This window comes from Bubalus bubalis, chromosome 20 (assembly GCF_019923935.1).
Source record: "Bubalus bubalis isolate 160015118507 breed Murrah chromosome 20, NDDB_SH_1, whole genome shotgun sequence".
Taxonomy (NCBI): Eukaryota; Metazoa; Chordata; class Mammalia; order Artiodactyla; family Bovidae; genus Bubalus; species Bubalus bubalis.
The window spans coordinates 1978695-1994859 of NC_059176.1; the positions used below are offsets into that span (position 1 = coordinate 1978695).

The window sequence follows — 16165 nt, forward strand, 5'->3', positions numbered from 1 at the left end:
CCAGGGATGGGGCCTGGTGGGCTGCCGTCTATGGGGTCGCACAGAGTCGGACACGACTGAAGCGACTTAGCAGCAGCAGCAGCAGCAGGTGTTACAGGTAACCTAGAGACGACATAGAGCACTGGGCTGGCTGGGAGGCTCGCTCATTCGCGGCGGCGCTGGGTCTTCACTGCTGTCTCGGGCTCTCTCTAGTCGTGGCGCGGGGTGCCTCTTGGTTGCGACGCCCAGACTTCTCATCGCCATGCTTCTCTCGCTATGGCGAGAAGGCCCCAGAAGCTGCGGCACGTGGGCTCGGCTGCTCCGAGGCATGTGGGATCTTCCCAGGCCAGGGGCTGACCCCGAGTCCCCTGCACTGGCAGAGCGATTCTTACCCACTGCGCCACCAGGGACGTCCCTTTGTTTTCTAAGTAAAAATAAAAGACACCTTTTTCATTTTCACCAAGAACTTTGTTCAGTGTATTCACTGTTCTGTTCCACTGCCTTCTGTGATTTTTTAGGCAACTTCGTAACTCCGTCTTTCCAAAAACTTTTTATCTTTTTGAGAAAAGAACTGTTCCAGGCGCCTTTTACAGTCTTAGAGGGAACTGAAATTTTTCCCACTAAGAGAATTCTGTAAAGACCAAAATAAATGGACATCCAATGGTGCAATGTCTGCCAAATACGGTGGATGAACTGGAACTTCCCAGCCAAGCTGTAACAGCTTTTGCCCGACCACCAAAGAAACATACTGTCTGTGTTATCGTGATGGAAGATTAAAGGTTTTCTGTTGACTAATTCTGGATGCTTTCGTCAAGTGTTGCCTTCCCTTGGTCTAACTGGAACCAGTACTTGCTGGAATTAATTGTTTGGTTTTCCAGAGGGAGCTCATAATAGAGGATGCCCTTCCAATCCCACCATAAATACACCATCGCCTTCTCTGGGTGAAGACCGGCCTTTGGTGTGGTTGGTGATGGTTCATTTCGCTTGCCCCATAATCTTTTCTGTTCCACATTAATGCACAGGAGTCACTTTTCAGAGCCCATCACAATTTGTTTTAAAAACAGAATGGTTTTGTTATGTCTAAGTAAAGAATCACATGCAGTAATACAATCAAGGTCTTCTTCACTTACATGGAACCCAAATATCGTAGTCATTAACATAACCAAGCTGGTGCAAGTGACTTTCAATGCTTGATTTGGATATTTTGAGTATGTCAGCTATCTCCTGCATGGTATTACGTTGATTCTTCTCCATTAAGGTCTCAATTTGATCACCATCAACTTCAACTGATCTACCTGACATGGAGCACATCCAGAGACGAGTCTCCAGCACAAGACTTTGCAGGCCACTTTTGCCACATTCGCTCGGCCACAGCACCTTCTCCATGTGCTGCACAAATTTTGTTTGCATTTCAGTTGCATTTACTTTTCTCGAAATAAAGCATAATGCACCAAAAATGTTGCTTTCTTTTCCATCTTCAGTATTAAAACGGCTACACAAAAATTAACCAACTTTGATAAGCTTTTTTTAAAAATGAATGCTGATACTGACAGCCGTCACAACACAATCTAACAAAACTGTTTTGGATCAAGTCAAGGCAACGCACTGCTACTGGAGCCACCTTACAGAAAAACCTAAACGAACTCCTGCGCCCCCCACCACCCCCGCGCCACGCCCCCGCGGCCCACCAGTCACAGCCAAGGACTGACCTGAGCACTACACTGTTAACTAGACACCGGGCTCTGACAGGCTTCTCCACTGGCGTCCTCTTCCCATTCCTGGACCCAATCCACGGCACCTGCAGTCACGTCTCCCCCGCCTCCTCCTGCTCCCAGGCAGATTCTCAGGCTTTTCCTGTCTTTTGAGACCTTGACAGTCCTGAGGAGTCAGGTATCTTGGGAGATGCCCCCCAGTTTGGGCCTACGTGATGCTTCTTGCATGACTAGGTTGGGGTGGTGAATTTGGGGGAGAAGCCCACAGACACGGGGGCCCTTCTCACTCCATCACATCAGGATGTGCGTGCCATCACGACGGGTCACCAGCGAGGCTGGCCTTGGCCACTGAGCCCAGGCAGTCTCTGCCAGGCTTAGTGAAAGCCGGTCACTAAGTCTAGTCCACTCCTAAAGCAGGGGGAGGGGGAAGGGGAGGTTTCAGCTGCACCTCTCGAGTGCTGTTGGGAATCCTCCAGGACAGAAGATTGGTCTCTTCTCCTCATTTGTTTATTCAATCACTGGTTTATATCCCTGGACACTCTTGGGTTATCATCCAACACAACACCATTTATTCTGTGGCTCTAACAGCTCCGGCCCTGGCACCGGTGGGCCCTTGTTTCCTGAGGGCATCTTCACTTCCCGGCACTACAAGAAGCCCCGGGCTCACGTACTTCCTCTGCCCATTTCTTTGGGGAACCCCAGATCCTCTTACTGGAAAATCCTATCAGAAACTACCGTCAGGCCCTGGGTTTGTTCATGGCTGACTACTGGCTGCCTTTGTTTCTGGCTCTCAGAGCGCTGGGGAATTCAGGCACAAGTTTGAGATCAAGTACTGTGGCTCAGCTGGTAAAGAATCTGCCTGAAATGTGGGAGACCTGGATTCAATCTCTGGGTTGGGAAGATCCCCTGGAGAAGGGAAAGGCTTCCCATTCCAGTAGTCTGGCCTGGAGAATTCCATAGGCTGTATAATCCATGGGGTCGCAAAGAGTCAGACACGACTGAGCGACTTCCACTTTTCATGAACATGTAACTCACCTGCATGCAGTTAGACACGAATACCCTGGAACCATGCCTCTCAGTCATCCTGCTTCACAGGGTGTGCCCAGCCTTCCTCTCCTGCCCACCTCCAGGCCCTGTCCCACAGTAAGAAACTGGTGCCCACATCCCTCACTCACCTGTTCAACTCCAGTAACATGCTGAGCCATTTCAGAACTTGCACTCCTTGAGAATAACTTTACCAAGGAGAAAAGTGTTGTGCATTTTCTTTTCATCTATAGCCTAACTGTTGCCAGTCAAGCACTGTTTTCCAAAATTCCTTTTCCCTCACCTGCTTCAATGCAATTATCCCCCAAACCCTAGTTGGTGTGTGTACGGGCACACGTGCTCACTTCCTCAGATCAGATCAGATCAGATCAGTCGCTCAGTCGTGTCCGACTCTGTGACCCCATGAATTGCAGCACGCCAGGCCCCCCTGTCCATCACCAACTCCCGGAGTTCACTGAGACTCATGTCCATCGAGTCAGTGATGCCATCCAGCCATCTCATCCTCTGTCGTCCCCTTCGCCTCCTGCCCCCAATCCCTCCCAGCATCAGAGTCTTTTCCAGTGAGTCAACTCTTCGCATGAGGTGGCCAAAGTACTGGAGTTTCAGCTTTAGCATCATTCCTTCCAAAGAAATCCCAGGGCTGATCTCCTTCAGAATGGACTGGTTGGATCTCCTTGCAGTCCAAGGGACTCTCAAGAGTCTTCTCCAACACCACAGTTCAAAAGCATCAATTCTCATGTCCAAATCTTTGCGACCCCATGGACTGTGGCCCGCCATGCTCCTGTCCACAGGATTCTCCAGGCAAGAATACTGGAGTGGGTTGCCATGCCCTTCTCCAGGGAACCCTCCCGACCCTGGGATTGGGCCCACGACACTTATGTCTCCTGCACCGGCAGGCAGGTTCTTTACCACTGAGCCACCTTTCTGATCCTCATGGAGCTCAGTACAGTCTGTGAAAAGGTTCTCATCACAGAGAGACCAGAGGTATAAGCCTGTGTTAACAGCACCATGTCAGACACAGCGTGTTGAACGGCTGTACAAGCAAAACCGGAGTGAGGAGGAGCTCCCACACCATGATAACCGCAGCCTTACCTCCACAATATCCTCCACGCTGAACTGCACATCAAACGCAAGCTCCATGTCATGTTCTGGCAGGACTGGGGCCCCTGTGGTCGGATTGCACCCCAAGCCACACAGGACGCCAGTATAGCATCTGCCGTCTTGATCGACTCTACACAAAGTTTTGAGAAAAGTTAATTGTTAAGCTACTCGATTTTTTGTTTTCAAGAGGTAACCTGAGTTTATTTTATATATATATGCACATATATAAAATATTTATTTATTGAAGTATAGTTGACTTATAATGTCAAGTTAGTTTTAGGGGTATGGCAGTGATTCAGGCACACACACACACACACACCTGAATATATGGATATACAGAATATATATATTCCTCTTCAGATTCTTTTCCCTTACCGAGGTTATTAGAGCACTCTGCTGAGCTGAGTCCCCTGCGCTGTTCAGTCCCCTGGTGCTCGTCTATTTTGTATCTGGGAGTGTGATATGTTAATCCCACCCCCCTAACTTATTGCTCTTCCTCCTTTCCCCTTAACCATGTTTGTTTTCTGTATCTGTGAGTCTGTTTTGTAAATAAGTGGCATATTTCTCCATCTATTTGTGTCATCTTTGATCTCCTTCATCAGTGTTTTATAGTTTTCTATATAGGTCTTTTGTTTCTTTAGGTAGATTTATTCCTAAGTATTTTATTCTTTTCCTCGCAATGGTGAATGGAATTGTTTCCTTAATTTCTCTGTTTTTCTCATTGTTACGTGTATAGGAATGCAAGGGATTTATTTCTCTGTGTTAATTTTATATCCTGAAACTTTACTATATTCATTAGCTCTAGTAATTTTCCGGTGGTGTCTTTAGGCTTTTCTATGTAGAGGATCATGTCATCTGCAAACAGTAAGAGTTTTACTTCTTCTTTTCCAATCTGGATTCCTTTTCTTTTTCTTCTCTGATTACTGTGGCTAAAACTTCCAAAACTATGTTGAATAGTAGCAGTGAGAGTGGGCACCCTTGTCTTGTTCCTGACTTTAGGGGAAATGCTTTCACTTTTTCACCACTGAGGATAATGTTTACTGTGGGTTTATCATATATGGCTTTTATTATGTTCCTTCTATGCTTGCTTTCTGGAGAGCTTTTATCATAAATGGATGTTGGATTTTGTCAAAGGCTTTCTCTGCATCTATTGAGATAATCATATGGTTTTTATCTTTCAATTTGTTAATGTGGTGTATCACATTGATTGATTTGCAAATACTGAAGAATCCTTGCATCCCTGAGATAAAGCCCACTTGGTCATGATGTATGATCTTTTTAATACGTTGTTGGATTGTGTTTGCTAGAATTTTGTAGAGGATTTCTGCATCTATGTTCATCAGTGATACTGACCTGTATAGTTTTCTTTTTTATGGCCTGGTTGTCTGATTTTGGTATTAGGGTGATGGTGGCCTCATAGAATGAGTTTGGCAGTTTACCTTCCTCTGCAATTTTCTGAGTTTGAGTAGGATTGGTGTTAGCTCTTCTCTAAATTTTTGGTAGAATTCACCTGTGAAGCCATCTAGTCCTGGGCTTTTGTCTGTTGGAAGATTTTTTTATTACAGTTTCAATTTCCGTGCTGTGATGGGTCTGTTAAGATTTTCTATTTCTTCCTTGGTTCAGTTTTGGAAGGTTATACTTTTCTAAGAATTCATCCATTTCTTCCAAGTTGTCCATTTTATTGGCATATAGTTGCTGACAGTACTCTCTTATGATCCTTTGTATTTGTGTTGTCTCTCGTGATTTCTCCATTTCCATTTCTAATTTTGCTGATTTGATTCTTCTCCCTTTTTTTCTTGATGAGTCTGGCTAATGGTTCGTCTATTTTATTTATCTTCTCAAAGAACCAGCTTTTAGTTTTGTTGATTTTTGCTATAGTCTCCTTTGTTTCTTTTTCACTTATTTCTGCCCTAATTTTTATGATTTCTTTCCTTCTACTAACTCTGGGGTTCATTTCTTTTTTTTTCTAGTTGCTTTAGCTGTAAAGTTAGGTTATTTGATTTTTTTCTTATTTTTTGAGGTAAGCTTGTATTGCTATGAACCTTCCCCTTAGCACTGCTTTTACTGAATCCCATAGGTTTTGGGTTATTGTATTTTCATTTTCATTAGTTTCTATGCATATTTTGATTTCTTTTTTATTTCTTCTGTGATTTTTTGGTTATTCAGAAGCATGTTGTTTAGCCTGCATGTTTGGATTTTTAATAGTTTTTTTTCCTGTACCTGACATCTAATCTTACCACATTGTGATTAGAAAAGATGCTTGGAATGATTTCAATTTTTTTTAATTTACCAAGGCTAGATTTATGGCCCAGGATGTGATCTATCCTGGAGAATGTTCCGTGTGCACTTGAGAAAAAAGGTCAAATTCATTGTTTGGGGGTGAAATCTCCTACAGATATCAATTAGGTCTAACTGGTCCATTGTATCATTTGAAGTTTGTGTTTCCTTGCTAATTATCTGTTTGGTTGATCTATCCACAGGTGTGAGTGGGGTAGTAAAGCCTCCCACTACTATTGTGTTACTGTTAGTTTCCCGTTTCATACTTGCTAGCATTTGCCTTACACACTGCAGCGCTACCGTTTTGGGTGCATATGTATGTATGACTGTCACGTCTTCTTCTTGGATTGATCCCTCGATCGTTACGCAGTGTACTTCGTCTCTTTTCACGGCCTTTATTTCAAAGTCTATTTTTTCTGACGTGAGTATTGCTACTCCTGATTTCTTTTGGTCTCCATTTGTATGAAATATCTTTTTCCAGCCCTTCAGTCTTTATGTGTCTCTTGGTTTGAGGTGGGTCCCTTGTAGAAAGCATATGTAGGGGTCTTGTTTTTGTATCCAGTCAGCCAATCTTTGTCTTTTAGTTGGGGCATTCGACCCATTTACATTTAAGGTAATTATTGATAAGTATGATCCCATTGCCATTTACTTTGTTGTTCTGGGTTTGAGTTTATAAACCTTTTCTCTGTTTCCTGTCTAGAGAAGATCCTTTAGCATTTGTTGGAGAGCTGGTGTGGTGGTGCTGAATTCTCTTAGCTTTTGCTTGTCTGTAAAGCTTTTGATTTCTCCTTCATATTTGATTGAGATCCTTGCTGGGTACAGTAATCTGGGTTGTAGGTTTTTCTCTTTCATCACTTTAAGTATATCCTGCCATTCCCTCCTGGCCTGAAGTTTCCATTGAAAGATCAGCTGTTGTCCTTATGGATCCTTATGGATCCCCTTATGTGATATTTCTTGCTTTTTCCTTGCTGCTTTTAATATTTGCTCTTTGTGCTTGATCTTCATTAATTTGATTAATACGTGTCTTTGGGTGTTTCGCCTTGGGTTTATCCTATTTGGGACTCTCTGGGTTTCTTGGACTTGGGTGGCTATTTCCTTCCCCATTTTAGGGAAGTTTTCAACTATTATCTCAAGCATTTTCTCATGCCCTTTCTGTCTGGTTCTTCTGGGACTCCTATGATTCAAATGTTGGGGCATTTAACATTGTCCCAGAGGTCTCTGAGGTTGTCCTTATTTTTCTTTTTTCCTCTCTACCTCATTTACTTCCACCGTTCTACCTTCCACCTCACGTATCCTCTCTTCTGCCTCGGTTATTCTTCTGTTGGTTCCCTCCAGAGTGCTTTTGATCTCAGTTATTGCATTATTCATTACTGACTTTTTTATTTCTTCTAGGTCCTTGTTAAACATTTCTCACATCTTCTCAACCCTTGTTGCCAGTCTACTTATCTGTAACTCCATTTTGTTTTTAAGACTTTGGATCATTTTTACTATCATTATTCTGAATGCTTTTTCAGGTAGACTCCCTATCTCCCCCTCTTTTGTTTGGTTTCGTGGGCATTTATCATGTTCCTTTACCTGCTGAGTATTTCTCTGCCTTTTCATTTTATTTAAATTGCTGTGTTTGGGGTGCCCTTTCTGTAGGCTGGAAGTCTGTGGTTCCTCTTTATTGTGGAGCTCGCTCCCTGTGGATGGGGTTGGACTAGCAGCTTGTGAAGGTTTCCTGGTTAGGGGAGCTTGCATCTATGTTCTGGTGGATGGAGCTGGATCTCTTCTCTCTGGAGTGCAATGAAGTATCCAGTAGTGAGTTTTGGGGTATCTATGGGTTTGGCATGACTTTGGGCAGCCTGTCTTTTAATGCTCAGGGCTGTGTTCCTGAGTTGCTGGAGAATTAGTGTGGTATGTTTTGCTCTGGAACTTGTTGGCTCTTGGGTGGAGCTTGGTTTCAGTGTTAAGTATGGAGGCTTTGGGGTGAGCTCGTCTATTAATGTTCCCTGGAATCAGGAGTTCTCTGGTGTTCTCTCTGGCTTTCAGTCTTATTCTTACACTAGCCTCAAGACTTCTCCACCCATACAGCACAGATGATAAAACATCTAGGTTACTGGTGAAAAAATTCTCCACAGCAACAGACACCCAGAGAGGTTCACAGTTACATGGAGAAGAGAATAGGGAGATAGAGGTGAACAGGAGGAGAGGAGGGGGAGTCAAAACGGGAGACAGCAATCTAGCCAGTAATCAGTTCCCTCGGTGCTCTCCATAGTTTGAAACACCCAGAGAGGCTCACAGAGTTACATGGAAGGAGATAGAGAAGAGGAGGGAGGGAGATAGAGGTGACCAGGAGGAGAAGACAGGCAGTCAAAAGTGGAAAGACCAATCCAGCCAGTAATCAGTTCCCTAAGTGTTCTCCACAGCTCGGAATACCCAGAGAGATTCACAGAGATAAGTCAAGAAGAGAAGGTGGAGGGAGGAGACAGAGGTGACCTGGGGGAGAAAAGGGAGAGTCAAAAAGGGGAGAGAGCAATCAAGCCATTAATCACACCCCTAAGTGAAAATGAATACTAAAGATTCGATTCTTAAAGGTACAAAGTGTGTTAGTTGCTCAGTCGTGTCTAACTCTTTGCAACCCCATCGACTATACAGTCCATGGAATTCTCTAGGCCAGAATACTGGAGTGGGTAGCCTATCCCTTCTCCAGGGGATCTTCCCGACCCAGCAACTGAACTAGAGTCATCTCCTGCATTGCAGGTGGATTCTTTACTAACTGAGCTATCACAAAATTGATAACAAATATCAAAAAGCAAAGATTAAAAATCTAGAATACAGGTTAGACTCTCAAAAATATTAAAAATACAGAACAAAATCAATCACAAAAATGATAAAAAATATATATATGAAATTTGCTTTAAAAATAGGGTCTTTTTTTGCAAGGTAATAGGTTATAAAAATGAAAATTAAAGGAGTAATAAAGAACTTAAAAATTTTTTTTAATTTAAAAGTGATAATAGTAAAAATATATTTAGGAATTTCCCTGGGGCTGTTGTGCCAGCCCAGTATTTTGGATGATGTACTCTGCAGAGAAGTTAAATAACCAGGGTGACAATATACAGCCTTGATGTACTCCTTTCCCAATTGGGAACCAGTCCATTGTTCCCTGTCCAGTTCTAACTGTTTCTTCTTGACCTGCATACAGATTCTCAGGAGGCAGGTAAAGTGGTCTGGTATTTCCATCTCTTTAAGAATTTTCCACAGAGCATCTTCTTGACCCAGGGATTGAACCCTGGTCTCCTACATTGCAGGCAGATTCTTTACCGTCTGAGCCACCATGGAAGCCCATGGAAGTCTGTAAGCCCTGCTTGAATGTTAAAGGAAGTGACCAAGAAAATCCTAAATTCTGCCAACCCCTAAGGCAGCAACTAATTTCATTTTTGCATTTTCTCCTCCAGTTTTTATATCAAAAAGAATAGAGTATATCTAGTTATAAAAAGAGTAAAGTATTTTTACTAATCCATTACTTAGGTTTCTAATTCTCACTGCATGACAAGACAATGTAAAGAATATTTTATCACATATAGTTTTCCCCCTACTTTTGAATTCCCTCCCCAGTGAAGTCTTATAAGTGATATTTCTGGAGAAAGGGTTATAAACTCATGTGTGACCTGTGAAAGAAGTCTAGCACCCAGTAAAAGCTTCAAGATGTTTGTCCCACCTTCCCACTGCAGAACAATCACACACACCAAGAATACAGAGCCCTGCGTCCCCTTTGCACAAAAGCCTGCTGCTTCCCGCCGCTGCCGCCGCCGCCAGCTCCTGCCACTCCCATCTCCCAGAGCTCTCCTGAACCCACGCACCCTCTCCATCCCAACAGCCACCGCCTCGTCCAAAGCGCTGCCATCGCCCACTGGGCAGTCGGCTTCCGACCAATTTACCCCGCATCTATTCCTGCTTCCTCTAGTCTGTCTTTGCTGGCTTTTCACAACACGTCCGCTCATCTTGCGTCATGGCTCAAGGGCTCCCAGCGGTGTCCGCAGCATCCTGACAACCACCTCTGCAGGGCTCCATTGCATAGCATACTCCTGGCCAGGCCCCTGCTTCTCTGGCTTCCCAGAAGGAGGGGCTCAGGCTCCTCCAGCAGGAACCCTGTTCCCCCCGACACTCACACCCAGGACCCTCAACCCCAAGCTCCCTCGCATGTTACAGGCATTAGTTTAAAACACTACTGTCTCAGCCCATGACAGGCTCAACAGATTATCAAATGAATGAACATTTTGAAATACTGATATTATCAAATGAATAAAATATTTTTGACATTTTATTTTTAGTTGGAGAATAACTGCTTTATAATACTGTGTTGGGTGTTGCCATATACCGACATGAATCAGTCATAGGTATACATATATCCCCTCCGTCTTGAACCTCCCACCCCATCCCACCCGCTCCACGTTGTCCCAGAGCACCAGATTTGACTCCATGCATCATACAGCGAATGCCCACCAGCTGTCTGTTTTACACATGGTGGTGTACGCGCTCCCAGGCTGCTCTTTCCATCCATCCCACCCTCTCCTTCCCTGCCACCCCATGTCCACAAGGCTGTTCTGTCTGCGTCTCCACTGCTGCCCTGCAAACAGGTTCGCCAGCGCCATCTTTCTAGATTCCACGTATATGCATGCATGCTAAGTCACTTCAGTTGTGTCCAACTCTGTGCGACCCTCTGGACTGCAGCAGCCCGCCAGGCTCCTCTGCCCAGGAGATTCTCCAGGTAAGAACCCTGGAGTGGGTTGCCGTTTCCTCCTCCAGGGGACCTTCCCGCTCCAGGGACTGAACCAGCGTCTCTTACGTCTACCTGCATTGGCAGGTAGCCCAATGTATATGTGAGTATAAAATATCTGGTTTTCTCTTTCTCACTCACTTCACTATGCATAATAGGCCCTAGGTTCATCCACTTCATTAGAACTGACTCAAATGCATTCCTTCTTATGGTTGAGTAATACTCCATTATATATATGTAGCACAGTTTCTTTATCCATTTATTTGTTGGTGGACATCTAGTTGCTTCCATGTCCTGGCTACTGTAAATAGTGCTGCAATGAACACTGGGGTACGTGTGTCTTTTCAATTATGGTTTCCTCAAGGTATATGCGCAGTAGAGGAATCACTGGGTTATACAGTAGTTTTATCCTTAGTTTATTAAGGAAGCTCCATGCTGTTCTCCATAGTGGCTGTACCAATTCACATTCTCACAACAATGCAAGAGGGTTCCCTTTCTCCATACCCTCTCCAACATTTATTGTTTGTAGATTTTTTGATGATGGCCACTCTGACTCGTGTGAGGTGATATTTCATTGCAGTTTTGATTTGTGTTTCTCTAATAATGAGCAATGTTGAGCATCTTTTCCTGTGTTTATGAGCCACCTGTATGTTGTTTTCGGAGAGATGTCTGTTTAGATCTTCTCACTTTTTACAAATATTGATATTAAATACCTGTTAAAATATTTTGGTAATTTTATTTGACTCAATCAATGCAGACCTTTCCCATCATCTAGATCAGTGAAACTCTGAGGAAAACACTCCAGGCAGACAGGGTTCTTCTTGGTCCTAAACACATACGTTCACACACACACTTTTCCCATCGCTGTAATAAAAATGGAAGAGAATCACATTCTAAGTAAACTCAAAGAGACTCAGATTCACTTACACGTTAGATGTTGAGTACATGCTTTACACAACAGTCACCAGAATGTTTCCTTAAATGGCAAAGCTCACCCACATTTGTTTTTAATGAATGTAATTTATTATTTCAGTTTATACAAAACCTTTCCAAAACAGAATAACCAGGGCTCAGCACAGTGAAGGACGACAGCTTCATCACGGCTTCAACGAGGCATCACGTCGCCTGCATGTTCCTGCAGCTGTGACGAGACTGAAACTGACCGCCCGCCTGTGAGGACGCACAGCGTGAGAAGGGCGGGCCCAACACGCTCAGCCGGGAACCAACTCCCACTGGGGTAGCAACTCCATGCTCATCGACTCTAAATCTTAAATTAATAAAGGAAACCAAAGCACTGGGTTTTATTCCCTTCTAGGGATCCTAACACCCTATGCTAAGTCACTTCAGTCGTGTCCGACTCTGTGCGACCCCATAGATGGCAGCCCACCAGGCTCCCTCGTCCCTGGGATTCTCCAGGCAAGAACACTGGAGTGGCTTGCCATTTCCTTCTCCAATGCAGGAAAGTGAAAAGTGAAAGTGAAGTCGCTCAGTCATGCCCGACTCTTAGCGACCCCATGGACGGCAGCCTAACAGGCTCCTCCGCCCATGGGATTTTCTAGGCAAGAGTACTGGAGTGGGGTGCCAGTGCCTTTTCCGGTAAACACCCTATGCGCACCTAAGAAACAGTGATTAAGACCAAAAAAATACTTTTACTTCCTTTATGAAGCATGTTCTAGATTCAAACCGAAAACTGCAAAAATCAAGACAGGAACAAAAGCAAGTCCAGTCCTCATAGCATGCAGCAAGGGCACACTATGGAGGCCCCAGCCTGCAACAGAGCGCATGGAAGGAGCTTCAGTTCATCTGAGCATACCACAGCCATCTGTGCAAGGGCCGACTTCTCTAAACAAGGAGGTTTAAACTTACGTTGCAATATGTTAAAATGATGTTGAAACAGAGTTCCTGCGGGTGGAACTTTTCTTGCAAGCTAATATCCTAGAACTCCGCAAATGTGCCAGATAAGGAAATCAGTTCAGTTCAGTTGCTCAGCCGTGTCCAACTCTTTGAGACCCCCATGGACTGCAGCACGCCAGGCCTCCCTGTCCATCACCAACTCCTGGAGTTTACTGAAACTCATGTCCATTGAGTTGGTGATGCCAGCCAGCCATCTCATCCTCTGTCGTCCCCTTCTCCTCCTGCCCCCAACGCCTCCCAGCATCAAGTTCTTTCCCAATGAGTCAGTTCTTCACAACAGGTGCCAAAGTACTGGAGTTTCAGCTTCAGCATCAGTCCTTCCAATAAATATTTGGACTGATTACCTTTAGGATGGACTGGTTGGATCTCCTTGCAGTCCAAGGGACTCTCAAGAGTCTTCTCCAACATCACAGTTCAAAAGCATCAATTCTTTGGCGCTCAGCTTTCTTTATAGTCCAACTCTCACATCCATACATGACCACTGGAAAAGTCATAGCTTTGACTAGATGGACCTTAGTTGGGAACGTGATGTCTGCTTTTGAGCACGCTGTCTGGGCTGGTCACAGCTTTCCTTCCGGGAGCGCCTTTCAATGTCATGCTGCAGGCACCATCTGCAGCGATTCTGGAGCCCAAAAAATAAAGTCTGTCACTATTACCCCAACTATTTGCCATCAAGTGATGGGATCAGATGCCACGATCTTAGTTTTCTGAATGTTGAGTTTTAAGCCAACTTTTTCACTCTCCTCTATCACTTTCATCAAGAGGCTCTTCAGTTCTTCTTCACTTTCTGCCATAAGGGTGGTGTCATCTGAATATCTGAAGTTATTGGTATTTCTACAGGCAATCTTGATTCCAGCCTGTGCTTCATCCAGCCCAGAGCGTCTCATGATGTACTCTGCATGTAAGTTAAATAACCAGGATGAAAATATACAGCCTTGACATAGTCCTTTCCCAATTTGGACCCAGTCTGTTGTTCCATGTCCAATTCTAACTGTTGCTTCCTGACCTGCATACAGATTTCTCAAGAGGCAGGTCAAGTGGTCTGGTATTCTCATCTCTAAGAATTTTCCAGAGCTTGTTGAATAAGGAAATATATTTCCTCAAAAGGTAAATGTTAAATCAATCTGAAGCCTCCATAAAAAAAAAAACAACGCTGTTAAGTACTTTGTAATGCATATACTGTATTAACCTTCAAAGTGTTAAGAGCCTAACAGCATCTCCAAACGCTGCTCAGGCTGTCCTCTGCCCACCTCCCTGCTCTGCTGCCAGATGCGAGCAGCCAGGCCCTGAGTCACGGTGGGGGCTGAAGTGTCTGCGAGTCTCCTCCACTGTCCTGTGAGCCCAGGAGGGCCCCTATGACAGCTGGGGAAGCCCAGACTTCAGCGAGTGCCAGGCACGGCCAGAGAGCAAGCCCAAGTCCTTTTCTTAATGTATATTCTCAGCACCCAACCTGCTTCCAGTACTTGACAGGTCCCTGCTTTGGTCTCCTGTTTCCTAAGGCTTCTTTAAAATACGGGTACAAAAACAGTCCATGAATACATTGGTCAACAACAGAGACTGTCTGTGAGCACACAGGGTGGAGACATGAGCCGCTCCCCACTCCCGTGCTGCTCGTCCAGGGCAAGTGGGTGAGGATGCTCGCCTGGGGGGGTATGGAGCACTGGAGGTGATGGGGAGAGCTCCTCCACGGGAGGACAGGCGGCAGCGCAGCAAGACAGTGCGTGCCGGAGCTCCTCCTGCTCAGGCTCTGAGTGCCTCCAAATACCTCACTGTCCAGAATTCTTAAAGAGGAATTCATCCTGGGTAAAACAAAAATACACTGCATTACTCAAGTCCTCAAGAGGTTTATATTGAAAAAAGAGCTGAAGCAGGAGCCTGGATGGATGCAGCAATACACCCACCGCCTCAGAGCCCCGCCCCTGCCCCGCGTGGAGCTCTCTGGCTGCAGCGTCGCACCTGGTGTGTTAATTCCACAACTGCCTCCCCTACAAAGACCCAGGAGATGCCTTTATTCTAGAGATGTCTATCACACCATTATTACAAAACTAGAGAGAAACCAAATTCCAACATACAAAGGCATGTTAAATTCCTTCAGGGTCAGAGCAGGTCAGAAACAAACACAAATGTAAACACAACAGGGAAGAGTTGATAAAAGCCACTCTGTGTCCACTCAGCAGTGTGTGATGCAACGTGTACAGGGAGTATTTACAAAGATGCCGTCGTACTATGAAAATGCTTATAAAATGTAGTACGAAAAAATTTAAAAACAAAATAAAACGTGTACAACACTGTAAACCAACTATACTTCAATTTTTTAAGTGTATATATTTATCCAGGTGAACACTGAAAATAAATATACTGATAACGTTCGTTTTTTTTCCCATACAGTCTTTTTTTTCTAGGTAGCAAATGTTTTTATAGTAAGGGGAAGAGACATATACAATTATTATTATTTCTTAAAAGCACTGTGTATCTGAGACGTGACAGCAGATTCTAAGCAGCCCGCACAGAGGGCTGAGGCACGGCACAGGGCTACCCACCCTGAGCTCTACCAGCGAGGCTAGTCGACGGACCTGTGCGTGCTCCCAGGAGACGTGGACGGGGCACAAGCCACGGGCACAAGCCCTCCTCAAGCGCGCGCAGGCCCGCCCCAGTGTCTGGGGAGGCCGTCCATCTCACCCTCCAGAACGTGGGCTCCCGAAGGCCCAGCTGCATTCCTTTCTTGAGTTCCCCCCACCCCACAACCCGACAAAGCCCAAAAGGGCTGCCTCCTCGGTCGTGCCCTGCGAATCCTGCTATTCCAACACAAGCCATGCAAAGGGCGGTGTCTCGGGGCTGCCTGCTGTCTGGCTCGTCCTCACTCCACCCCAGGGGCTCCAGCTGCCTTCTCTGCTCGCAGCCCATAACGAGCGGGGACCCACCGGTGTCCACTGACTCCGATGCCAGGGAACCTGGCGTCGCCCCCTGGCTATGGATGCGCACCGCCACGGCACCGCTCTGAGCCTCCGCTCTCCCTCCCGAGTGCTTTCGCTGCACTGTCACCGGGCCCCCATGGGAGGCTGTGTGTCCTTGCCGGCCCGCTCACTGTCCTTATGAACAGGATCCAAGCGCAGCCCCACAAACCACCATAAACACTGAAGCTGGCAGGCTTGCCGGCAGGCAGACCCCAGGGCCGTTTCCATCAGCGCGCTCTCACATGAGGACGCCTGCTTCTCCCGCTGGTTCGCGTCTCACCTGCGAGCACTCCCTACCTGAGCTCCATGACGGGTGCGAACAGCATGCTGAGGAGCGCGGGGAGGCCTGGGATGTGCGGCATCAGGGAGGTCTCCCGAAGCAGCATGGTGGACCCTGCGGAAAGGCCCGGCAGGGGGGCAGG

At 45.7% G+C, this 16165-nt stretch overlaps 1 protein-coding gene across 7 annotated transcripts in view; it reads right to left on the minus strand.

Moving 5' to 3' along the window:
• Window positions 1–16165, minus strand: part of TDRD9 (tudor domain containing 9) — a 111944-nt gene that overhangs the window by 13181 nt on the left and 82598 nt on the right. For 5 of the 7 annotated variants that reach the window (XM_044932825.1, XM_025271108.2, XM_044932824.1 and 2 more), the window contains 2 exons: window positions 16041–16137; window positions 3828–3966 (listed from right to left, as the gene is read on the minus strand). In XM_044932825.1, coding sequence (XP_044788760.1) covers window positions 3828–3966; window positions 16041–16137 — 236 coding nt within the window. Of the gene's footprint in view, window positions 1–3827; window positions 3967–11411; window positions 11740–13765; window positions 14589–16040; window positions 16138–16165 lie in introns of those variants that run through there. The other 2 variants (XM_044932826.1, XM_025271107.2) reach the window with 2 other exon arrangements.